The following is a 24,625-nucleotide window of genomic DNA, read 5'->3' as shown; positions in this document are numbered from 1 at the left end:
ACCCAGGCTTGCTCTAAGCCCAGGTGTCTCTTTGCTATTGAATAGCATAAGATTTATCCCAGTATAGCAAGGCTGCCAAGCCACATGGCTTGGCAATCGGACATGCATGTGGATTACTCTGACACATTTAGAGAGGCACACCTACCAGGCATCATGTTTGCCTACATTTGAAATCATCTTGATTTAAACAAGAGGGATTGCAACATTCACTTTTCAGTCTCAGGCTTCAGGAGTGATTTCAACTAACAAAATGGTATCTTGACAAGCTTGAGAACTGTGTGACCATGTGAAATATAAAGGCATCACGGAAAGGCATCTCAGTGTGGCTGTGAAATGAGTGCGGCACCTTCTCAGCCACATTCCGTTATGTATTTGGTGGCTAGGATTTTAAGCAATGCTGTTATATGTAGTGGTAATCACTTTGATAAGTACTGGGTGAATTTAAAAGTGTTTTCACTCTTTCTAGGATTCCTCTTTCTGGTTTCTTACGAAGCTGAATTCCACAGTTGTTCCACTAAAGCACAAATACTCCTTGTGCTGACTGGTGCAACTGTAATTGTGTGTTCTCATTCTCCACATTATTGGTATATAAATGCTTCTATTTCCGCTGGTGATGTTTGTTTTTTTTTAATATCGTAGGCATTAAATCTACCTTTCTACTGCAGTTTCTGTAATACACCTTAGGGAACATTAGAGAGAAAGACTTTGTTTTCTTCTCTTTCTTGGACATGGCTTTATACTTAAGTCCCCAAAATCAACTTTTCTAAGAAGCAGTACAGTTTTACTCATAGGAAATCAGAAAGGTGTTCAGCCTGGGTTTTTACATGTAATAGTTACAAATCTGGGCTGTAAAACCCAAAGGTATGATTTTTGTCCCTATGATTTGCTTATGTACATATGTACAAATGAAGAAATACAGGTACAGGCAGCTGGATGTTGGCCTGTAAGTCTGGTAATTAATCAAATGTCACAGACAAAAAGAAATATTATCCCTTGTGATAACCTAGATAACAATACACACTGCTATAGAAACCTAAAACACATGCACGGAAAAGACTGCCTATATTTAAGAAGGGGGGGGGGGGGGGGAAATAACCCTAAATGCACTAGAGTTTAAGTGCCTTTGAATTTTGAAGTATTAGGGAGCAAAAGTGACAAAGACTATACCCATCCCTGGCAGTGTTCAAGGCCAGGTTGGACGGGGCGTGGAGCAACCTGGTCTAGTGGAAGGTGTTGGTCGGTTGGAATTGGATGAGATTTAATGTTTCCAGCCAAAACCATTCTGTGATATTAACCTATTGCCACACGTTCCATCAATTTTGGAGATGTGGAGCACGTATTTCAGTGTAGCTAAGATGATGTAATAGTCTATATTACATTTCTTTTTATGTAAAATCCAAGGGGCTTTGTCATTCATAGTGTCATATAGCAACTCATAAATTGCTGCAGTGTGGTAGGTAAGAAATGTCCCTAGCATTCACAGAAAGGGAAGTAGAATCAGATGAATCTACTTATTAGCTTGAGGAGCTGATATCCTCATTCATTTCCCTTTCTTTTATCACCTGTATCACTATTTCAATTAAACATTTACAAGTATTTGTGATCAGTGATTTTTGTGTTCATAACTCATAAGTACTTAGTAGTCTTATGATCACATTATGTACAATGTAAGTCTGATTCCTGCTTTGTAAATAGGTACAAATCAGGAGTAAGTTGAGGTACTCCTTTTGATATGCATGTATAAACAAGAAAAGAAATCAATAGCAATTTATGAAGCAGAAATGCCAAGTCTAAATGTATTGCAGTTTATTGAATCCATAGTCTCTCATGTCCCTGGCATCTGTAATCATTTTACTTTCTAAAAGCTTTCATTTTCTTTCTTTAAAAAAGGAAATGAAAATAAAAGATGGGGGTGGGGAGTTGTCCCCTTTCCTTGGAATTTATAACCCCTTCTGGGTGCAGAGAAATATTGGGAAGACTAAAAATCTCAAAAAAGAAAATGCAGATAGGAAAACCCTGACATATATAGTTTTAAATACCGTGACACTTTGAGGGTTTCGCTTATGCCATTTGAAACCATTATTACTGATGAACATAGTATGTACATACAGGTGCTGTGTTTGTTATAGTAAGACCACATGCATTAAAATAGCTCTATAGCTACAATGTAATTTTGTTTGTTTAATCCTGGGATGTGTCAGTAGAACCTAACCCAGAAGTTAGCTTCATTGTCAGAGTTGCATTACACTGACTTCACATAGACAGCCTTAGGCTTGGGACTTTGGAAATACTGGCTCGTTTTTGGTTGTGCAACATTCAAGCAAGGTAGCTGAACTGTGTGTGATGCCAATAAATGAATGAGTTAAAATTGGATCAGCTTGTAAAACATCCAAGTCTAATCCAGTGTTTTGGTAGCTCTGCTGTGGCCATATCAAGGCCACTTATAATAACACAACTACTGAAATGCTGGGTTATATTTACATTCCAGAGGGGAAATGGTTTGTTGGTGTTGCTATACCGTACTCGGAGTGCGAGATGCAGTGTTCATGCCAGCAAATCTGAACATACCCTGAGCAAAACAAGGTGCTTGGGAGCAAGTTCAGCTTGGCCTCTGTATAGTGTTATGACCAGCAGAAGCTAAAGTACTCAGAAGTGACAACCTTCCCTTCTGCGTGTAGTAAATACACACAGCCTAAGAACACAAGCCCAAGTTGCGTTGACTTATTAATGTATAAATGACCCCCTGTGAATCCCAGAGGGATTGTGAAGCGCTGAACAAGGGCAGCAGCTCAGTTTGTCAATTACTGAAAAAACCACCCTCAACTTGAGCAGAATGACTGGAGACCTCTTTAGGCCTGCTCACAGAAGTGGAGTTGGACCTCAGCATCCTCAGCCAGAAGGGGTGAGGTCTACATTAGAGGCAAGGCACAAAGATCCCCTGGGGTAGGGCTGGAGCAGGGGGAAATGAAAAGAGCATACCTGCTTTGTGTTTGAAATGTGTATGTCTTATAGATGCTAATGTAAGGATGAAGTTTTCATGACATTTCAAAAAAATGCAGCCTGCCTGAAGTGCCAACCTGTGCACCTATTTGGGAGAACTGGGGAGCCTGAGTGCCACTTGGAATAAGAAGGGATCAAATGAGACTCTTTTTCATTATCCAAGTGGATGAAATATATAGAAGATGGAAAGCAGATCAGATCAGAATGCTCCCTCAAGCAAGAAAGCTTGTCTTTAGGGGAAAAAAAAAAAACAACAACAAAAACAAAGCCATGATCAGCCACATTACAGAGACATCCCACGTGTCACCATTCTGATAAGCATGTGCTTTTCCCATGAATTTCTGTGCTATGTTCTGTTTTACATGTTGTCTTCAAGTTGGGCTCTCATGAAGCCAAATATTTGAGCAGGAGTCATCTCTGTGGTGTTACAGAGGTCTGATTAGCAGCTGAAGTGCAAACAGGGGCAGCTGAGTCAATGGCAGAGGCTGACCCCAGCAGCCTGCCAGGAAGAGGCAGCTTTGCATTCCAGCCCAGCACAGTGGGAACTCAGCCAGCCCTGGCTGCCCAGGAAAAGGCATGAATTAATGCACGTCTCTGCTGAGGGATGGGGACGGGCTGATGGCGTTGCTGGGCCTCTCCAGAAAGGAAGGTGATGGACTAGTTTGTGTTTCTGCCCCCTATTTGAAAAGCAGCTTGTAACCATTGGGAGTATATAAATCACGGTTTAAAATCTGAGATGTGTAGGGTGTTTTTTTGGGCTACATCATATTGTGGGTAATGCTCTACATATTTGATGTAAATGATACAATGGGTCCGACTCCAAAAGTGAGTGTGTAGCTCAAGGGATAAATTGCATCAGTGTTCTCAGAGGAATGAGAGATGCTGCTCCGATTATGTCTAATGCAAGCTAATTTCTGCAGAACCCCATATACTCTACTGCTGATGTTTTGCCTTTGTTGGGTTTTGGTTTACATGATTAATTAAACAAACTGTTCTTTCCAAGCTCTTGAGACCCCTTTGAAGTTTGATCAATTGATACTCAGTGTGCAACAGGTATAAACAACTCACTGCATTAAACTGACACTTTAAGTAGTTCTGTGGTCGGAGAACTTTCCCAGAAAGAACTTCTCCATGCTGAATCATGACTCCATGCTGCTTTAGCAAAACCTCCACCACCAAATGCTGGCTTTGGTCTTTAAAAATGCCTGTTGTTCTAAGCAACAGTGTTATCACCTTTAAGAGATAAAACACACATTACCACGTTTTAAAGCAGTTGTACTGGCAAATAACTCTCTCCACAGAACAAAAAACCTGAAGCCTGGAAGGGATCTCTATACTGGTTAATAATCTGTGGTAGAAGAGCTGTCGTGAGGGTTTTAGCTATTTTTTTGTGCAAAGTGCTCAGTAGTTTGGGGTGGCATAGCTGATCCATGGTAATATTGCAGAGCTGAATGGACATATTTGTATTTGATGCAGATTCCCCTGGGATTTGCAGAAGTCTGGCTCTGTGCTTTTAGCTGTCTGACCTTCCCATGCTTTGGCAAGGCCAGCTCACACGGAGGTGATGCTGCCAGTGGCAGGGGGAAGATGGAGAGATCAAATCACCAGAGCAGGAGCACTGTGAGTGCTGGGATGCTCCTGGTGGAGGAGGGGAAGGAGGAGGTTTGTTAGTACAGTCCTGTAATCCCTATGGGTACATAGGAGGACATAGCAAAGTCAGCGTTTTCAGCACAAATCGGCCCTGTAATCTTCATGAGGGAATAAAATCCCCTCAAGAACAGCACATGTCTCTCAGCAAAGTCCCCATCTCTGCTACTGATGTCATCAAAGACACTTGTTTTCTGCCAGTGCAATCCCATCATTGTTTCCAAACTTAGCTCTGAATTTGGGTCCTGTTCATCAGGTGCTGGATTGACAACAATGAGGAGGGGGGTGGGGAGAGATGAACTGGCCAGAATACTCTCTCTGGAGAGAATGAGAACAGTGAAGAAAAGCCTGCAGGCAGCAGGAAAGAGGAGTCTCACACTTCTCAGCATCATTGATCACTGAAGGGGAAGGAAAGCCTGCTGGGGAGCCAGAGAAAGCCCTTGGCTGAAGATCTTAGATCTGACTGAAAGGTGTCTGGGGGAGCTCAGAGATGGGTAAAGGAGGGATGAAGTGCCCATGGATGACTGTGAATATTAAGGCATTTCCTGCACCCCTCATTTAATATACATTGCTGGCAGATAGTTTCTTTGTGCTCAGCACACATTTCTCCTGTCTTGGTTTATTTTAATTGAGGTAAATCCCCTGTGTCAGCCAAACCAAATGGCTCTAAGTACGAGAGAAGCTGACACCTCCTTGGGGAAGGAGAGGAAGGCCATCAAGGGAAAGCAATGAGCCAGTTTTTCTTGATCACATTGTGGCACGTGACTGGGAATCACAGGGTCCCTGGTTGCATCTGCAGCAGCCATCCACATGTCTGTCACACTCTGACACTGGATCTGTGGCAACTGTTGCTTCAGCTGGCTGCTGGCATGTATTTATCATCAGCGTTGTTGAAAACAGAGCCAGAGCAAAATGTCATAAATACTCCAGCTCTAAACGTCAACAAGAGAAAAACGGAAAAGGTTTTATTGATGTAAACAAAAACAATGTGATAGATATTGTTAAGCACAGGTTTGGGATATTTTTGTCTGGATTTTGATTGCTTTCAGGTGGCAGATCAAAGGGATGAAACAAAATATAGTTAGTAATGTGTTTTGTTGCTTCTGCATAGATTTATTTCTACCCAGAAATATATTTCTTGCACACTGCCACAGTATGTAGGTGTGAAGTGGCTGGGAGCACTTTACCACTGGTAGGACATGGGGAAGAAAGGTCACTGATGAGCGCCATTGTGTCTCAGCACTGACAAAGTTACACAATTATTTCCACCAGGAATTCTTTTTCTAATTGCATATTGCTGAGGCACTAGCACAGACTGTGCCTTGTTTACTTTGGCCATTTGAGTGGCTAGGCCCACTCTGGTTGATATCCTTTTTGTTTCTGTAGCTCTCACCTCCTCCTGTGGCCAGCTGTGCCCAAGCCCCCCATCCAGATCCGGTTATTTTCCTTCACACTAAATAGTTTTGACTCGCTGTCAGAGCCCTTTAATTTCATTGTGGCTTTGTTTACTGAGCTGAAGCAATGCACTCAGAGCACTGAGTAAGACAAATAATTGTAATTTTGGCAAAACCTCCTCCCAAGCTTCTGAGAATCAACCCACATGCTCTGCTTTCTTGGTACTAGTGGTACCAGCACACCCAGCTCCTGTCTCATCTTGGTGTAAACCTACTACCACTCTTGCTGCTATTGCACTTGAATGGAAGACTGTAATCCACCCCCTACCCAGGCTCCAAAAACTGTATTTGCTGGTCTTAATCATGTAAAGTTTCAAGTCTGTGCTAGGAAGTTGCTTTCACCCACACTCCAGGACTTTGGGGGTGTTAGAACCTGTCACAATCTGTACTTGGAATAGGGCTCTTTTTGCATCACTGACATGAACAGTGACTAAAGCAAACACTGTCAGAGGTCCCACGCTTGGATCCACATAGTGTGACTACCTTGGATATAAGCTGTGCAAGGATAGTGGCCAGCCATGTGACAGTTCGAAGGTCTCAGCTGGCCTCGGCTGGTGTTCAGCTTGTACCAACAGTGGTCCAGCACTGATACAGCTGAGTTGTTCCAAGCTGGATCCCATTCAAGCTCAATAGAACTTCAGGGTGATGCTTCACGTTCAATCCTGCATTAAGCAAAAATTGTCAGCTAAACATGAGCTACCTTCCACAAAACAGTGATTGAATTGCTTTTATAGTGCTGAAACTTCATCAGAGTCTCTCTGCTTAATCAGTGCAATAGCTTACAATAAAAGTAAGAAAATAAAAAGAGAACTAAAAAAAAGACAGAAAAAAGTTTCTTGTGGCCACAGCTGTACAGTGTGATGGAACGAGTGGTGTAAATGAATTGCTGAAGCCCCCTGATGTGACAACAGCCTGTAAAGAGAAATCTTAAGGAAACATTTGGAGAGTCGTGAGCATTATTCAGTTATATACTGTCCCCTTGAAAGGAGAACATATTAGAACTTCCTGATGCTCTTTGCAGTCACCTGTAAGCTCTTGCTTGGTAGGAGTTAAGGATCATATGTTCATGCTGTCTCTGCAGTGTCATCCATTTTTCTGGAGGTGTCAGGAACATAATAAGCTGTCAGAAAAAAATAGAGGCTCGGGAAAGCAAAGGATGTGGTTTTCTTGGCAGTCTCCTTATCTTATGTCCCTAATCTGGACTGGAAGGACTAGACACCAGTCGCCTTTCTCAGCTGTTTTTTTCAAGACCTGGCTCAGCTAAAGAGCTATCAGCCACAAACCCTTATCTAGATGTCTCTTTAAAGCCAGCTGGTCTTTTACCATCTGACTGGTTCATTTGTGTTGAGCAGCAGCAGCAGACTCTCAGCATCAAATACACTTTCACCAATGTTCAGTAAGCTTGGATAAATAGATAGTGGTTTGCTATTTGCAGAAGTGCCTGAAAACCTGTCATGGTCTGTTTGTGGTGGCAGATTCAGTCTAAATGGCTTTCTGACTGGGGAGTCCTGGATGTCCAGGGGATATGCATGACTGGGGTACTGCAAAAGCTGTCCAAAGCTGCCCATGCTTCGAGGAACAGGTTGCAGCACTGCCTTGCTTTAACAACTTGTAACACCCAGCTTTCCAGTGCAATAGTTACTTGTTACAAGGAGAAAACAGCTCATAAGTTATTTCCAGAAATGAGGTCAGAACAGTGGAGCTCAGTAGGGAAGTGACTTGTGCATCAGGTTGGTAATGACATACAAAGCCTTTCCCTGCTAGGTTAAATCCAGCTTCAGTCAGCAGTGACTGAAATCTTTTATCATTTGACAGTTGTTCACCATGGTCTTTGCGGTGTTGGCTTTGCTCCATGACATCTGAGTCAGTACTTGCATAACCAGCACCCTGCTTGGCTGCCTGTGCATCACACAGGCCTGCCTGGGGCAGGTTAGCAGCAAAGCACTGGCTCCTTTTGTTGGGATCACACTTGTCGTGTGAAAAGGCCTGCTCTTCAAAAGGTTTTACGCTGAATACACTTCTTCCTGGTCTGGAGCCCTGAACCGTGTCTGTTTCGCACTGTGTCAGTGGGCAGGGTGGTGGGGTGGAGGTTAATAATCATAGAATCACAGAATGGTTAAGGTTGGAAAGGACCTTAAGATGATCAAGTTCCAACCCCCCTGCCATGGGCAGGGACACTTCACTCTAGACAGCATTGCCCAAGGCTCTGTCCAGCCTGGCCTTGAACACTGCCAGGGACGGAGCATTTATCACTTCTTTGGGCAACCTGTTGCAATGCCTCACCACCCTCACAGTAAAGAACTTCTTCCTTATATCCAACCTGAAATCATCTGCTCCAAGTTAAAGAGCAGCATTAGAGCCTCTCTGCCAGGGCTGTTGTAGCAGCCTCATCAATTGCTTGGTCTGGTCCTGGCTGGTGGAGTCATCCCTCCCCCAGGAGGTCTTGTTCCCCAGGTTCCCTCCTCAAAACCTTCTCTGAAGCCCCTCTCCATGTCTGCTCCTTTCACACACAGAGTCACATGACTTAAATAAAAGAGCATACGTCTTCTGCGCAGTTCCTCTCCTTGACCATTGTACAGGTGGTTAGATCACTGCCCACAGCCTGTTCTCTAACTCAGAGCTTCTTCAGTGTAGCTTTCTTACTGACCCATCTAGGGTAGGAGATACTGAGATCATATATTTAATACCTGTCCATGCTTTCTTCTCTGGCACATTAAGCTGGTCAGAATTCTTACTGCTTTTTCCCCTTGCAGTATATGAACGTTCATACTGTAGACTTTGCATCTCATAGGTCCAAGCTTTCAGATATTGTGTTGTCCTAGTCAGAGAGGTAGAAAACTTCAAGGAAGGGCCTCTGCAAATGTATCTGCTTGGAAACACACTGGTTTTTTGCCTGATGCAAAGGAAGCCCCAGTCTGTTCACCTTATGTGGTTTTTATGGCTGCTGGATTTGCCCACCTTCTGCTAGTCCTCTGGGTTTGTCACTTAGATGTCTTGTACGTGAAGACATGGCCCAGCTCTCCTGAGCCTGAGGACTGAAACAGTGGCTGTGAAATCCCTACCTTGCTTTAGAGCATTAACTTGAGCGTGAAATGAGGGCAGTTGGAGTGTCAGTGTAAGCTGCCTGTCCACAGCTGATGCAGGTGCACATGAATGGGACCAAAGTCTCCAGGGACTTAGGGAGGCACCTGCAAAAGGATGAGAGCTGGGGTGATGGGGGGAAAGGCAGAATGAAAGGGCAAAGGTACCTCTCCTTAAACAGATCAAATTACCCCACTGAGCAGGGGAAATCTCGGGCATGAGGGTGTCCCCTGTTCCAGAGAGTCTGCTATTGAGGTACTCACTCACTCTCAGCATGCTAAGTCCTTTTGGCTCCTCTGTTTTCATATGCTTTACAGCAGGATGACAGCTCTAAGGAGTAAAACAAGCCAGGAATGTGACTGCTGTCATGTGCTGGAGGCATGCTGTAACAGTGACCTGGGGTGGGCTGTGGGGTGAAGCTGGGGTTGGGTGACAAGGGAGGGGAAGGATTTCCTGGAGAGGAAAATTGCTTGGCTGGCCCTTTGGAAAAAAAGTAAGCACGCTGTGCTGAAGGGCACTTGCGCACTTCCCTGCCAGAGTCCTGAGCACCAGAGAGCTGGGTGTTGAGAGGAGGGATCGGCTGCAACCTGTTGTGCGGCCATGCAAAGGAAGCCACCCTGTGGCGTGCTGCTGGAGACTGGTCTAGCAGGTGCTCTGCTGAGTAGGCAAGTGGATGGGGAAGGTTTAAATCAGCCTGCAAGCAGAAGGTGAAATAACAAGAAAAAAGGAAATCCATGATGAATTCCTTAGTAGTGTCACTCTCTAGTGGATCTGAAGTGGAGCATTAGATGTAACATTTAGCAGGAAGTGTAGGGAGGAGAGGAGATGCTTGGTCTGCAGGAGGAGGAGGTAGATCAGGAGCCAAGAAAGCATATATGGCTGGGAAGGCACAGCCCAACCTTGATGCAGAACTACCAGAAATGTGTCTGGCCACTATAAACACTTCACAGAGAGATAAAATTGGACCACGTGTTGGTTGTTTCAATGCAATGGACATCACTGAAGTTTAGTTCCCTCTCTTGAGTTTGAATTTTACTCATGGGCAGGTAAGAAGAATAAGATGATGGAGTTTAAGGGACTTCCAGAGTGACAGGATCATTGAATATCCCAAGGTGAATGTTTGTTCGTTCCATACGACTTATATTTATCCAGGTTATGTGTTTAAAGTTCCATTTAGGTTCATGTTGACAAAGTAGGGATTAATTTCTGGCTGAACTCTTTAAGTAGGATGGGCCCGAGTGTTCATGGCTTTCCTGAGCATGTATGTGCTTGTTAAGTGTGCTTGACTTCCACACTTGTGGCGACACCAGCATCTGAAAGCTTGTAGGCATACCTTTTAGTGTACCTTGGGGTACTTCCTGACCCCATCCTGTGATATTGCTGTGATATTGCTGCTCTTCAGCCTCATTTTAATGCTGGGTATCATGACAGTACTTACTTTATTGGTAAGAGCATGGAGGATTGTGCTGAGAGGACCCAGCTTCATTTGATTTTAAGCATATTCAGCTTCTGTGCTGGGAGAAGAAAATGAGGTGGTAACTAATTCCTCATATATGGGAAGCATGGACTTGCCAGTGGTAGGTAAGGACATCCCAATGCAGGGCGTATTTTAAGTCTTTTGATATAGTTGTGGTTTTGGTACAGGGATGTACAGCTGCCTTCTCCCCTTTTTTCGTAATAGTGACCTCACCCAGATCCAAATGGACAGCTCTATTCATAGCAATTGTTAGAAGGACTTGGCCTGTAGTTTCCTGTACACTTCAAGAGGTATAAACCAGCAATGTCACTGTACAAAGTGATTCTGCTTTCTGCCTGGTCTCTTTCCCACTTATTTTAGCAAACACGTCTTGGCTCTCATACTTGTGCCAAGACAAGTGTTTGCATTGGGAAACCAGTCTGGACTGGAACTAACCAGAAGGATGGACACCTGAGGTTAGTTGCAACATACATGAATCTGAGATCTAATTGTGAAAGACAGAAGAAATCCAGTGTGGTGTGGATTATTTCATGCGAAGGTGAGGGTTAGCCTCTGAGCAGACTAGTGTCTAGAGAAAGCTGCACTAATGTTCAACTAAAAGCATGATCCAGTGCCACAGAAGGTATTGGGAATGACACTACCAAGTGGCATAAGGAGCAAGAGCAGGCCCATAGCAATTTATTTTCAATCAAACAAAAGCCGTGAAGTCATTAGTTATTTCTTCAGGAGACTTTGGTAGGTGTGCTAGAGAACACTGAGCATTTCTGCAGTGCCATATGTGCACAAAAAGATTAATTCCCAGGTTAGCAAGACAGGAATTATGATGAGAGAAGTCTGAGTCAGACACAGTGGGGAGAGGCAAATGCCACAGGCTGAAGCAGTGCTTGGACTCCTGCTGAATTTTGAAAAGCGCTAGAATGAGGGACACCTTTTGTTCTTTTAATAAGAGAAGAACAGAGGGTTTGAACAACATGAATTTCGGACGCAAAGAAATGGCAAATTATGGCTTCATTCTCTAGCTCCAGCTTTCCTGAGGATTTGGAGTACTTTGCAAATATTTAATTACTCTCACCCCAGTGCCCTTGTAAGCGTTGCAGAAACAAAAGTAAACTGTGCTGTGAGACTGGCAATCCAGCTGTAACTCCAATGCCTTTACTAGCACCTCTAGAGCTATTTTCTTCATTGTAAAAGTAGAAAACTGAGGCTAATATAAACTGATACATTACATAGACGGTTCCAGGACCTGAGTCCTGAAGACTCTCCTCTGACAGCCTAATAACTGTTGCTCCCAACCTCAGAAAGCAGCACAGTCTATAAACACTTGCCTTCTCGCTGTGCAGTCAAGACTCATGCAGTGTTACATTCCCCTGGCGCCAGCCCTGGAGCTTTCATGCATGCCCTGTAAATAGATACCCAAGTGGTCTTTATGTGCATTAATATTCTGTCTCTTGGTTACACAGAGAGAAGATATACTATGCAGATGAAATCCCCTACAGTGATTTCAGTGGGGTTCTGCAGGCTCGGATCAGACTGTCCTTTTCATTAACTTGGACCTCTAATGACAGATCTGTAGAATGCTTGAGGGTTGCGTTTTTTTCAGTTTCCACAGGGTGTTCCTCTGCTTTAGCATGCTGCAGAAATAAGGTACATGGTTAAGGCACTGATTTAGAGCAAGCAAGCCAAGAAAATCTTTGCCTTAATTCCCTCATTTTTTAAATTGGATGAGCATATTGTAAATCATAGGAGAAGAAACAACAACCCCTGCTCTGCCACCCTCCCAAGCATCTGCTTTCGAAAAGCTGACATTTAGTACAGTGATTAAGTATGAAATCTGTGTGAAATTAAGCATCAGAACAAGCAAGTAATTACTTCCAAACTTGTCTTTATACGTTGTGCATACAACACTCACGCTCCCACCTTTTCCCCCTTAGTTTTCCTCTCCTTTTCCTTTGCCTATCAAACTAAATCCTTCAGGTTGGTGTCTGTGTTATCTTTTATGTTTGTGAAGCACATTGCTCACAGTCGTTGCGTGCTACCAGAAGCAAAACACAAAGGATGATGACCACAAGGTCAAGGGACAGGACTCTCCCCCTCTAGTCTGCTCTTGTGACACCCCACCTGCAGTCCTGCCTTCAGCTCTGTGCCCCCAAACATAAGAAGAACATGGACCTGTCGAAGATGCTCCGAGGGCTGGAGCACCTCTCCTATGGAGACAGGCTGAGAGCTGGGGCTGTCCAGCCTGAAGAAGAGAAGGCTCTGGGGAGACCTTAGAGCAGCTTCCAGTGCCTAAAGGGGCTACAAGAAATCTGGAGAGGGACTTTTGACAAGGACAGGTAGGGACAGGGCAAGGGAGAATGGCTTTAAACTGACAGAGGGCAGATTTAGATGAGATCTAAGGAAGAAGCTCTTTACTGTGAGGGTGGTGAGGCCCTGGCACAGGTTGCCCAGAAAAGCTGTGGCTGCCCCATCCCTGGCAGTGTTCGAGGGCAGGTTGGACAGGGCTTGAAGCAACCCAATCTAGTGGAAGGTGTCCCTGCCCATGGCAGGGGATCAGAACTGGATGATCTTAAAGGTCCCTTCCAACTATGAGGAATATTATGATAACTGTGTTTTGGAGGCTTTGCTGTACAAAACCAGAGAGCGGGTTCCAGGTTATAGCAGCCTCTAGCAGAGGACAGGGTAATACAGAGACAGTGCTGGCCACCCCGTGTCACCAAGGACAGGCTGTTTGCAGCCTTCTGTAATGGCAGGGGAGTGTTTAGCTCAGCATGACTCAAAACAGAAAGAAAGCCCAGGTAGGACAACTGAGGTTAATGTGGAAAGAGCTGTTAAATGTTAGCTTTAGCAGCCAGACGTCTTTGTGAAAGAGAAAACAAAAGTTATTTCATTAAAGCCTCTGAACACCAAGTACTCTATGAAAGTTTAAATGCCAGGTGGTGTATTAGGTAAATAAAGTTGTCCTGCTGTAGGCATTGCTTCTCCCAGCAGCCGGCTGTAACCAGCACATAGTACAAGTACCCATGTGAATCCCTGCCATGTGATGCAGTGCTGTGCCTGTCTAACATGCTGATATGGGGCTGGGAAGCCAGGGGAGACTTTTCTTTCAGCAGTATGTTGATAAGGGCCAACTGTTGCACGTGGCTGATTTGCATGGATTGGCTTACGCTCATCAGTCATCCGGCTCAGATCAGAAAAACTCGCGGTTTGCACAGATGTCACATGTCTTCCCCACATGGTTTGAACGGAGTGATTGATTTTCATTTTAGTGACTTTTTAGATTGGTGTCACCGTACCGCACCGTTAGCTTTTGTTACAACCCAGCAGTTACCCCCAGGCAGCACTGCAGAATGTCACATCCCCTTGTTGGCAGTCCTGGGCTTGGGTACAGCAGGAGCCATTGAGAAGGTGCCAGTCTTCAACTCCTCTGCTGTCAGTGGCAGGATTGGATTTAGGAAATGAAAAGCTGGCATTTGCAAGCTTCATGACCCCATGCTCTGTGGGTGACAGATGCATAGGAGGGTAAAGTGTTCTTTGTTCACATGTGCTTCTCATAGTGGTACATGCCCCAACCTCCTCCTCCTGCTTCTCCTGGTTCTGCAGGATGTTTCCCATAGTGCTGTTATCTGCTGAGAATCACTGTTAGTACTTTACTCCTGTCACTAGTACCTGTGCTGGCAAGGTACACGCTGCCTGTGTTCCTGACAGTGCATGCTGGCCACAGCCATATGGTGTCTCATAAAGTCCTGATGCCAGTCTCTCAGTATAATTACAATGCTGAGCTAATTACTCATGGCTGACTCAGGCACTTACTCAGTGGCTAGCTCAGCCATTACCAGGACCTCTTCATCTATCCTCTGTCAGGGTGCCAAACAGCAATGGAATGTGCATTTGGCTGTCTCAGAAAATCAAAACCAAGAAAAGCCATTGTTTGCCATCAAGCTCACAGGTGATCTCCATGTCTTTGCTAAGAATTCTTTGCCCATGGCATTCCCGCAAGTATTGCAAGACAAAGGAGAAGGGGTGATAGAAAACTGGGAATTAGAAGTCAGGTTGAATCCTTCTGGCCAACAAGAACTAGAAAAATCCCTCTGTGAGGGATGCTCTACACCAGGATTTCTGGTCTTTGTCTGCTGTGTTCAGATCCCATGTATCTGTCACTTTAAAAACAACAAATTCATGATTGTGTACATCTCTGGATCCTATATACTACTCCCTACAGCTTGCCTATAGCCCTGAAAGCCCAAGTTCAGCCCTTGAGAGCCACCTCTTTCCTGGCAACCCCTGGTCAACTCACATACTCTGACAGAAATTTTTCTGCTGAATAAAGGAAAAATGAAAATCTATTGAGAACAGGCAATGCAAAACCCAAGGTGATGAAACTCATCTGATTGTAGAGAATAACTATCAAGAATTAAGTGTGGGAACACAGGCTCACTGTGGAGGTTTCAGTCTCAAAAAGGTGCTGAGCTTGGGAGAGGGAGAAGGTAGGAACCAGCAGCCAGGGTGCATTTGCAGGGGGACCAGAGGAGCTTTCCAGGATTAGGAGCCCATGGCTGGAAGCCCACCTGGTAGTGCAGCGGTGATGCCAGCTTTCATAACATATCCAAGTGCATTTAACAAATATAAGATAACCAGTGTACAATTCTGGGCAAGGTGGAAGATCCTCTTTCTAATCAGCAGGGCAGGAGGAATCTGCAGTAAAGCCCATAGAATATGGCACTGGGGAAGTGCTTCTCCTGATAAGCTTTTCCTCATAAAGGGGCCTCCAGAGCTTCAGAAAGATGAACAATCCTCAAACTTCACAAGTTAAACTCTTCAGCTCTTGATTTTCTCAGTTTTACAAGGGAAAGTTGTTACATTGCAGATTCCACAGGCAACAAGTGGTGCGCAGGCATGCAAATAGACCACAAGCAGGGTAGAACAGGCTGAATCCTGGAAACTAATTAGCTTTGTCTTTGGTTTTACAGAGTGAAATAGCTTCTGAAGGAAAAGTTGGAGCTTACACGTTCAGATATTTCTGTGTCTGAGATCACTTAAGGAACGGTTTCCTTTACTGTGTTTGAATTAACATAAAGAAATTAGATTTTTACTGCAAAAATATGTTTCCCTATGAAACTTTTCAGATAGCACATGATATTTTAATGACTTAACAGGTGTATTTTTCTCTTCCTTTGATTAATAAAATATGGGACAGATGTTTATGGAAACAAGTAAGCTTCCCACTGAATGGTGTACCAGCTACGTGAGAAGTGTGGAGTTGTTTCAATGGGATTGAAACAAACGTGCTTACTGAAGCAGCTGGCATAGATGCTGCTCATTTGGATTCAGGGAGCCTGGGGGGAGGATTGGAAGGCCTGGCCATTATATGGGTGATGCACTGGTGATCACAGACATGGCCAACAGTAAAATCTATATTTCTTGTGTGGTGTGTAAGCTCAAAATTCTAGGTATGGCAGGAAATTTCCTGAGCAGTATCTATCCCATTTTTCTGTAGAATAACTCAAGATTACTTTTCAGGCTTAATTTTATTTCTTTTTTATTTTAACTAAAAGGTGTTTTACAACACTTAGTGTCAGTATCACCAGTACTATTAGAATAGAAACAGCCAGCAGTCATTTACCTGCTTCTGGGTCCGTTAAGTGGCATTAAACTTAATTTCACCTAATTTGCATCAGTTTGCTTCTGTGTCAAAATGAACATGGTATTGTGTCTGGAGAGTGAATCAGCCTAATGAACAGATGACTCGGCTCCAATTCCCTTGTGCTGCTAACTACTTAAAATTCAGCAGCCACAGCCTGCTGCCTTCTCTGTTTCACTGCTGGCCAAAGAATGGAAATGAAAGGACAGGGCTGTCCTGGGAAGAAATCAAAGAAAAAGTGTCACATGGAGACATTGCAAACAGAAAATCCTTTTGTGTTTTTCTGAGAAGTTTCATTCTAAATGGTAAATTAATAAATATATATATATGAACTTGGACAGCTATTTTAGCAACAGCTTTATATGTTAACAGAGGCATTACCTGTTTGATCAAGTACAAGGCAAGAGATCACAGAAGTGTGATTCCCAGGAAGACATGAATCATAGAGTAATAGAATCATAGAATGGTTTGGGTTGGAAGGGACCTTTAAGCTCACTCAGTTCAAGCCCCCTGCCACAGGCAGGGACACCTTCTGCTAGGCCAGGTTGCTCCAAGCCCTGTCCAACCTGGCCTTGAACACTGCCAGTGATGGGGCAGCCACAGCTTTGGGGAAGCTGTGCCAGTGCCTCATCACCCTCACAGTGAAGAAATTGTTCCTAATATCTAATCTAAATCTACCCTCCTCTGAAGTGATTTATTTTTCATGGCCAGGAACTCTTCATAGTGTTAACAACTTCATCTTAAATGCACAAATACAAAAGTCAAGTCTGAGAGCAGCCTGCTGTCTATATCCCTTGGGCCCTTAAGGAGGGAGTGTGGCTCTATTACAAACCACCCAAGGCCAGCTGTTTGTACAGAAGCATTATCACATCTGTGGGCAGGTGGTTCCAAATGTTCGCAGGGGCAGGGACTATTTCTCTTTCTGGAAAAGGGTGGATATAAAACGGAGGCTCTGGCAAGAATCACTGGGCTGTGAGCATCCTTCCTCACAGAAAGCACCAGATGCATCCTGCCCGGTCAGGCGTAAAATGTAGGTGACAGAACTAATTGTGGGTGTCACCAGGGAATGTCAGAGGGCAGCCACTCTTCTTCCCTTGGGAGGATGGGAATGACAACGCAGTGCTTTATCCTTTCCTGTTACTTATTAGTAGAAGGCTCATTTGGATCAGAATGCCCAAGTTTGTGAGTGGAGAACTTAATTCCATGCAAACTAAGAGCTTTGTTTAAAAGAAATAGTTGCAAATACCTAGAAAAACATGTGAAGGTAGCAACATTATTTTTGTATGTTTGTGACCAGCTATATGCCAGATAGTACTGACTGCAAAAGGCTGAAGGGGGTCTGCTGTTATGGCAGTACTTTCTCGGGCCTCTTTCCTCCAGCACGCAATATCCAGCTAGATCCCAGCTGCAGTTGCTCTGGCACAGAGCTGAGCGCTGCACCATCACCACATGCACTGTTACAGAGAGAAGGCAACTGGAGATAGCCTCATTTTGCTCAAAACTGAGGCTTGTGCTAGTTAGTTCTGTTAGGATCTCACATACATGTTCTGAGTAAAGTTATACTCTAACATGAAAGTTGATTCTTTACATTAATGCAATTTTTCACTATTCTTATATTGTTATAAATTTTCTTATCCAAATGCATATTCAGTTATGCAAGTGTTGGTACTTATGATTCATCAACATGGAGACCACAAAGTTATCTTCTTTTTTTGCTCTTGTTTTGTCCCCAGAAAGGAAATATCAGGATGAATCAGAACAAAACAAAACTCTTCGACTGTTTTAAAATTGGATAGGGACAAAACAATAGAAAATGTGACAAAACCTTGTGTTGGCCAGTGACATAACTAGATATTTTCTCTCTTTTTTTTTTTTGTCTAAAATGCTTTGTATGTGTTATGGAAAAAGGAAGAGCTATTTAGTTTCTTAAATATTACATTTCATTATGCATTTCATGGTCTGATGAAAGAAACATCAGCATAAGAGATAATTACTTGCCATAGCACCTCATCTTGTTACCAGAACCAGTAGAGTTTGCAGTCCGTCTCAAAGATTGTTTCTTCTCCACAATCCTATGTATGTACTGAGTTTCTTCAACTTCATTATAGAAGACTCTAGAACTGTAGGCTAATTCACTGCTTAATTATTTTATGCATACTTTCTCCAAAATGAACTGTTTTCAGCCATGGGATCTAGCTCCATCTTGACTCTGCAATGGACTTCTGTAGAAGAACGGAACAGCTACTGCACATACATACAACTGTATTTACACCAATGCTGCCTGTTTAAACAGCAGTCCAATAGATTAAAGTTAAAACAAATTTCTGTTACTCCTAAACTGATTTGGTCTGGGTATGTAGTATTTTCATTTGTTTTTGAGGCAGGCTTTTATAAAATCCTCTGTAGGGGTTACGATGTTGATCTGTATCACAGCAGCCAAAGCTTTAGTTTTAATAATCATAAAGATATTTAACATTTCCTACAGGATTATTTCTTCAGTCTCAGTATTGTATGAATATAAATAACATAGCTACCACAATAGTGCTATGAGGTGAGCTTTTAAATACTAAAGATTGCAAAGCCTAATTACATAATTTAATCAAATAACCTCCAAATAATTGCAATTTTCCCTCCACCTCTGAGAGGAAACTGAGTCACAGAAAAACTGAATCTCAGATGCATTGGGGTATGCCTCAGGGTGAGTACTTTATGTCTTAAGTGCCTAGTTGAAACAGACAATTCTAAGACTCAGAGAGCTCCCTGTAAAGTTGCCATAGTCACAGACACTCTCAGCCATAAAAACTGACGCCAAGCATCCAAGGCTGGCATCCAAGAGGAGATTCACCATCAGTGAATGTTCTTATAAAATGGGAACCATACTGTCTGTCCTGGCTGTGCTGTGACACAACTACAGTGAGGTGGCAATAGTTTTCCTAGGTGTAAGGAATGTGTGTCAAAGGAGACCAAGAAACTAACATATTTTGTGTCCTACTGATGTCCTCTACACTTGGCAGGACAGCCTTGTTAGGATGGTGAATATGTGGTTTACTTATGTCTGGTAACAGCTCTTTTGGCAGAGCTTGTTGATACTGGAAATGTTTTTGTAGACTTGCTGAATACATTAGTGCACAATGAGCACATCCAGCAGCAAGACTTTTAGATCTAATGGTATTTTTCTCCCTTTTAGTGGTTTTACCTTTGCATCGATTACAGCTACCATCCACCTCCAAACCCAATCTGAGTGCTCAGGAAACATTTGTACATCCATAAAAACACAGAAGATAAGAGCATCTTCCCCAAGATTGTTTATCTAAATTTGTCTGTAAGCAAAAACTGAACAGGCAAGTGAGATGTCCTTTTTATCATTCAGGGTGTGGAACATTCTCCAATGCCACTGAAATCACCAGAAATTGAAGACATTCAAAATACCAGGGTTATTCTTCTTGCCTCACCCTGTGGAACATCCCATTAGCCAGCATTTTATCTGCCTACAACACCCAGTCTCCACTGCATCTGTAGTTATTGCTGCTTGACTGGCAGAGCTGCTGGTCTCTCTATGAAATGAAATGGAAGTCCTTGGAGGCAGATGCAGTTTTGGAAAAGGACCAAAGAGAGGGTGTGAGTAAGGGGTCCTTTTTGATTTCAGCAAAGCTAAAGTTTTTCAGTGAGAGTTAAGATTTTCTTTGAAAGAAAGAAATACATTACACTGCACCACTAAAACCACTACAAATAAGCCACAATAGAGCCTAATGATTTCGCAGGATTCTTGCTGAGTGATTCTATTCTCTTAAAGTTAAGTCTCTTCATGTGTAAAAGCCATCAAGAATCATAGAATGGTTTAGGTTGGAAGGGACCTTAAGATCATCTAGTTCCAACCTGTCTGCCACAGGCAGGGACACCTTCCACTAGACCAGGTTGTTTTCAGTCAAGAATGGCAGCTAAAGAACAGTTACCTGAATTCCTTGTTAATGCATTTTATCATAAGATATTGTAACTCTTCCCCAGATATGTCAGGAGAAATAGTTTTGTCAGGTCTTTCCATGTGTTGTTGGACTTCTTCTGAGTCTAGCATCTTACTTACTACTGAGTTTTAGTCTTACTTTCCAACAATACAAAGTTTTCTTTGAAAATGCTGTCTGCAAGGTCAAATGTGACACTGAGAGGTAACGGGTATAAAGTGAGTTGTACTAATGCACTTTACTCTGGGTTAAAAGGAAGAACCGGCGGAGGCTGCATATGCACCAATGCAAAGCTTTCGCATGGGAAAAAAATCTCTGGTGCAAAAAACTGATGGAGCCTTGAAAGCTCACAGTGAGAACATGAGCTAGACTTAGCGTGAAAATGCATTATCCTGGTCTCACACACTTGTTTGAATATCTTGGGATTTTATGCTTATTAAATGCTTTCTTCTCTGCTCCCTTTCAATGAACTTGAGTCCCCTCTGGACTGATCATCTGCACAAATCTCTGGAAGTAGAAGTGAACCAAGTGCAGAGATCATATAGCCCACTCTAAAATATGTAGCTTTGTTCAGCCTCCTGGCTTCAATGCATCTAAGTCTGTCCTCATTTATGCTGGCATAAGGGAATCATCCTTTGTTTGCTGATGTACATATTGATATAACAAGAAATATATATGTTGTAACGTGAATTTTCAAACTGTTTGTGGATGACTGCTGGTTTTTAAATGGGTCCTAAATATGACTTACATGATCTGTTTGATCACAATGCAGAACTGCTGTAAGAACGTAACCAAAAATACAGCTGGGGTAGATGCACATGTCAAATAAAACCAGAATGCTCACAAGGGAAATAATCTGCTGCTGAGATTGATTTTTAGCAAAAGATATGAATAATCTTTCTCCTTAAAGGCTGCTGAAAACAATTCTACCTTGTATAAAGGCATTGCCAAGAACCATACCGAGAGCAGACTGAGCTTTATGGGAAATACGTCCTGTTTCTTTTTGCCTCTGCTCCTAATTTTATTCTAACTGATGGCTGAGATACTGTTAAAATAATGAAAAATAAGAAAAAGCAACTATTAAAACTCTTGAGATAAAGGTAATCCTGAGACTCACAGGAGTATTAAAATCATAACAATAAAGTAATATCAGTGTTGAGGATCAGTTTAGAAATAAGCAATCAGACAGGAGGTTAATACATGATCCTCCAGCACTCTCATCTCACCACTATGCCTCCCTGTAAATGAATCAGACAGTTCAACCAATTGAATGATTAAGAGTTTTACCAGCAAGGCAGAGCAATTCCCTCTGAGGAACAGGGAGCTCAGATACGTACTTTCATCCTGGGGAAATGTGATAAAAACATACAGGTTCACTGTAAAGCTGCGATTTCTGTCTGCTTTTCTTCTGAACTGATCTTTCATCATTATTCTTGTTGACAGCCTCTGGCCTCTCCTCTTCTCCATCTACCCCAACACAAGTGACCAAGCAGCCCACGTTTCCTCTTGAATCCTATAAGCATGAGCCTGAGAGACTAGAAACACGGATTCATTGTTCTTCACCTCCGGACACAGGGCAGAGATTTTCTTTGCCTCCATCTCAAAATGCAGCCAAGCCTCCAATCATGACACCAGCTCCTTGTGCTACCTCAAAACCAGTAAGTAAATTGTGTGTCCAGTTTTCCACTAGGAAATGTACACGGTTGTGTGTTAACAGTTTCTTGTATTACAACCGATGTGTTAGAGTGTGTGGGTCCATATTGTGGAACAGAACGAGAACAATGTCACAGGCTTTTCCTTCAGATTCCCAGTGTTCAGTGCACAAGGCACTAGGAATTCAAAGGTGGTAGCTCCCCTCATGATTTACCCAAATAGCAACCCATTTTTGCACTATTCTCAAGTGAGTTTTGCAGTGGCTGCATATCCCAGTATACACAGCTGCTTTAAAGGATAAAATTTTATTTAGGATTGTCTTTTATCCCCCTCAGGAAGAGCTGATGAGAGAGCTAGCAGCCAAGGAGAGCATATAGAAAAGAAATTCACACTATGAGCTGCAGGAGTTCTGAGTTCCTGCTGCCTCTGGAGTCTGAGATGACTGGGACAGCTGGTGACTAATGGCACTAGTGGCTATCACACCTCCTGCTCCAGCTGAGAAAGTAGGAGAATAAGGGTAGCACTACCAGGGTATTTATCCAGCCTCCTGGGAATTCCTGGGAATGCATGAACTCAGCAGTTCCCGGGAACACATGAATTTCAGCCGCTGATATGCTCCATTGCAACACCTGTGCTGCATGCCATTGTGCCTTCTCCCCTTTCCTTAGCCAGCCTGAGCCTCAGAGGCATCACTCTTCTTTTCTTTGCTCCTCTGCCTTTTGCCCCTCTCTTTTTTGAGTGAATTCTTTCGCATTAAGTATATCTTTCCATTCCCCTGCCTCATGGAGCTAGCAGTCTGTGAGCTGTCACTGGAGTTAACTACCCTGCATCTGTCTTTCCCAGATTTCCTTCATTTTTTTTTCCCTCAGAATAAAAAATCTTTGACATCTGCTATACCTATAAACCTAGAGCTGCAGAGGACATAAAGGTTCATGAAGTCTGCTTCCCTGTTGAACAACTACAAGTTCTGTTTTGTTCCAGTTCTTAGTAATTTATTTAAAAGCAGGAAGTTTCCTCCCTCTTGCTGTTCCAGGATCTGAATACGCTAACACAGCAATCCCAAAATCATTTTGCTTTTGTGGTAGGAACCTCCACAACAGCAGCCACTGCAGCAGCCACTGTTATGCTGAAAGTCTTTAGGTACTGGATCAGTGTTCATATACTACTTTCAAGTCGCTCACATGCATCCAGTAAAACACATACCCTATTTTGGGGATGTCTTTTGTAACAGTTAGGAAGTCTCTGATTTTCAATCCAATTTTTTTCATGGACAGGTTATGACCATTTGCTCTTATAATTAATAGCCATTTTCATTCATTGTTTGTTACATCCTGCTGTACCTGTAGCCAACCTTTGTTTCTCTAGATTAAGCAAACCAAACTCTCCTACAAAATACAGACTTTGTGTTGTGCTTCTACGCAAAAGTAAATAGTTAAAGTAGTAAATAAAATAAATCCTATCTTTATAGTTAGGGAACTCCAGCAGTAACTTTCCTTACTGTCTTTCCGTGTCAGTAGTAGACTTGGAATACATAAATTATGAAATTCAAGGGCATGTAGGATAAAAATAGCTTTGATAGGTTTCAGTCAATCAGTCATATTATTTGCATCTGAATGTGTTTATCTGTGTTACAAAGCTACAGAGGAGTCTTTTGTACCTGTTACAATAGAAATGGGGAAACAACATAATCTTAGCACATTCCTCTGACCAAAAGACTGAAAAGTTTGTTTTGTTTTTAATTATTTGCTGATTGAGCAACAATGTGAAGTTGAGTAAAAGATGCCAGAATAAAGAAAGAGAATTCTCAGCAAGTGCTTATGAACTGTTGTGGTTGTATGTACAAGAGGGAGTATGGATGGAAACTCAGTATGCTGGACTCAATTATCTCCTGTTCAGAAGTTACAGAAATACAAATGTGGTGTACCACCTGAGTATCTGTGCTTGGTACTCTCTGGTAACAGTGAGTGTGCAGGACTGCCAGTGAATCATTAGGTTTTTTGGTTTGCTTGAGAACAGATGTTGGCAGCTGCAGGTCTGTGAGGAACAAGGCCCTGGATGTTTAATTTGCAGCAGAGATCAGAGAGGTCTGCCATGCTCTTCTAGTAGGAGAAGATGTTACAGAGGAGAAAGGCTGAGTTTCTGCAGAAGGGCAAGAATCTGAAGCTGATGGGTGTTCACTCAGGACCGTTGTGCCTTTTGATCCCTGTTATTTACATTGCATCCCATTACAAATATAACAGCAGTAGACAAACATTCTTGATTCAAGTACTGTATTTCAAACATCTCATTTATTCTGAGCTGTGTGTTAGTAAATACATGTTTTCACAATGCACATGCCACAAGCAAATCTGTAAAAAGGCAAACTCAATTCCTTGTTTACTTAGATCACCATTTCTTGGCATGACAATTCCAATTATTTTAAAAACACACAATAAATTATATGATAAATGGTTTCATCGTGGCCATGCCATAAGATGATCAGTTTAATGACAGGGAAGCGTCCACGTATATCTGAAATAAGAAGTTGGCTCTTATCTACAGGGCTCTTTCAACTTAAATCTCATTTATTTATTACATTGTTTAACTAGTGATTATTATAAATGATTCATGATTCTATATGTATTGCGGTAGCAAAGAGGAACCCCTGGACCCAGACTCAGAATTATTATTGGAAAAAAAACAACCCACAGAACAGCAGATAAATATAGGAAGGTGA

The 24,625-nt window shown here is 42.8% G+C and overlaps 1 protein-coding gene and 1 long non-coding RNA gene across 12 annotated transcripts in view; one reads left to right on the top strand and one right to left on the bottom strand.

The window, feature by feature from the left end:
* The window catches only part of PRKAG2 (protein kinase AMP-activated non-catalytic subunit gamma 2), a 243,861-nt gene that overhangs the window by 150,128 nt on the left and 69,108 nt on the right, over positions 1–24,625 (top strand). For all 8 annotated transcript variants that reach the window (XM_061474369.1, XM_061474363.1, XM_061474365.1 and 5 more), the window contains one exon: positions 21,700–21,914. In XM_061474369.1, the coding sequence (XP_061330353.1) occupies positions 21,700–21,914 (215 nt within the window). The remainder of the gene's footprint in view (positions 1–21,699; positions 21,915–24,625) is intronic.
* The window catches only part of LOC133280048 (uncharacterized), a 48,351-nt gene that overhangs the window by 6,410 nt on the left and 17,316 nt on the right, over positions 1–24,625 (bottom strand). The window contains exon 3 of one of the 4 annotated variants that reach the window (XR_009747050.1): positions 11,065–12,058. The exons of the other annotated variants lie outside the window; for them this stretch is intronic. This is a non-coding gene — a long non-coding RNA (uncharacterized LOC133280048). Of the gene's footprint in view, positions 1–11,064; positions 12,059–24,625 lie in introns of those variants that run through there. 4 annotated transcript variants of the gene reach the window in all.

Source organism: Pezoporus flaviventris, unplaced genomic scaffold, assembly GCF_033815535.1.
Source record: "Pezoporus flaviventris isolate CSIRO_AGI_PZ_B2104156 unplaced genomic scaffold, CSIRO_AGI_Pfla_v1 ptg000079l, whole genome shotgun sequence".
Classification (NCBI taxonomy): domain Eukaryota; kingdom Metazoa; phylum Chordata; class Aves; order Psittaciformes; family Psittacidae; genus Pezoporus; species Pezoporus flaviventris.
The sequence above is the reverse complement of the archived record's forward strand: the minus strand, read 5'-3'. Positions and strand labels throughout refer to the sequence as shown.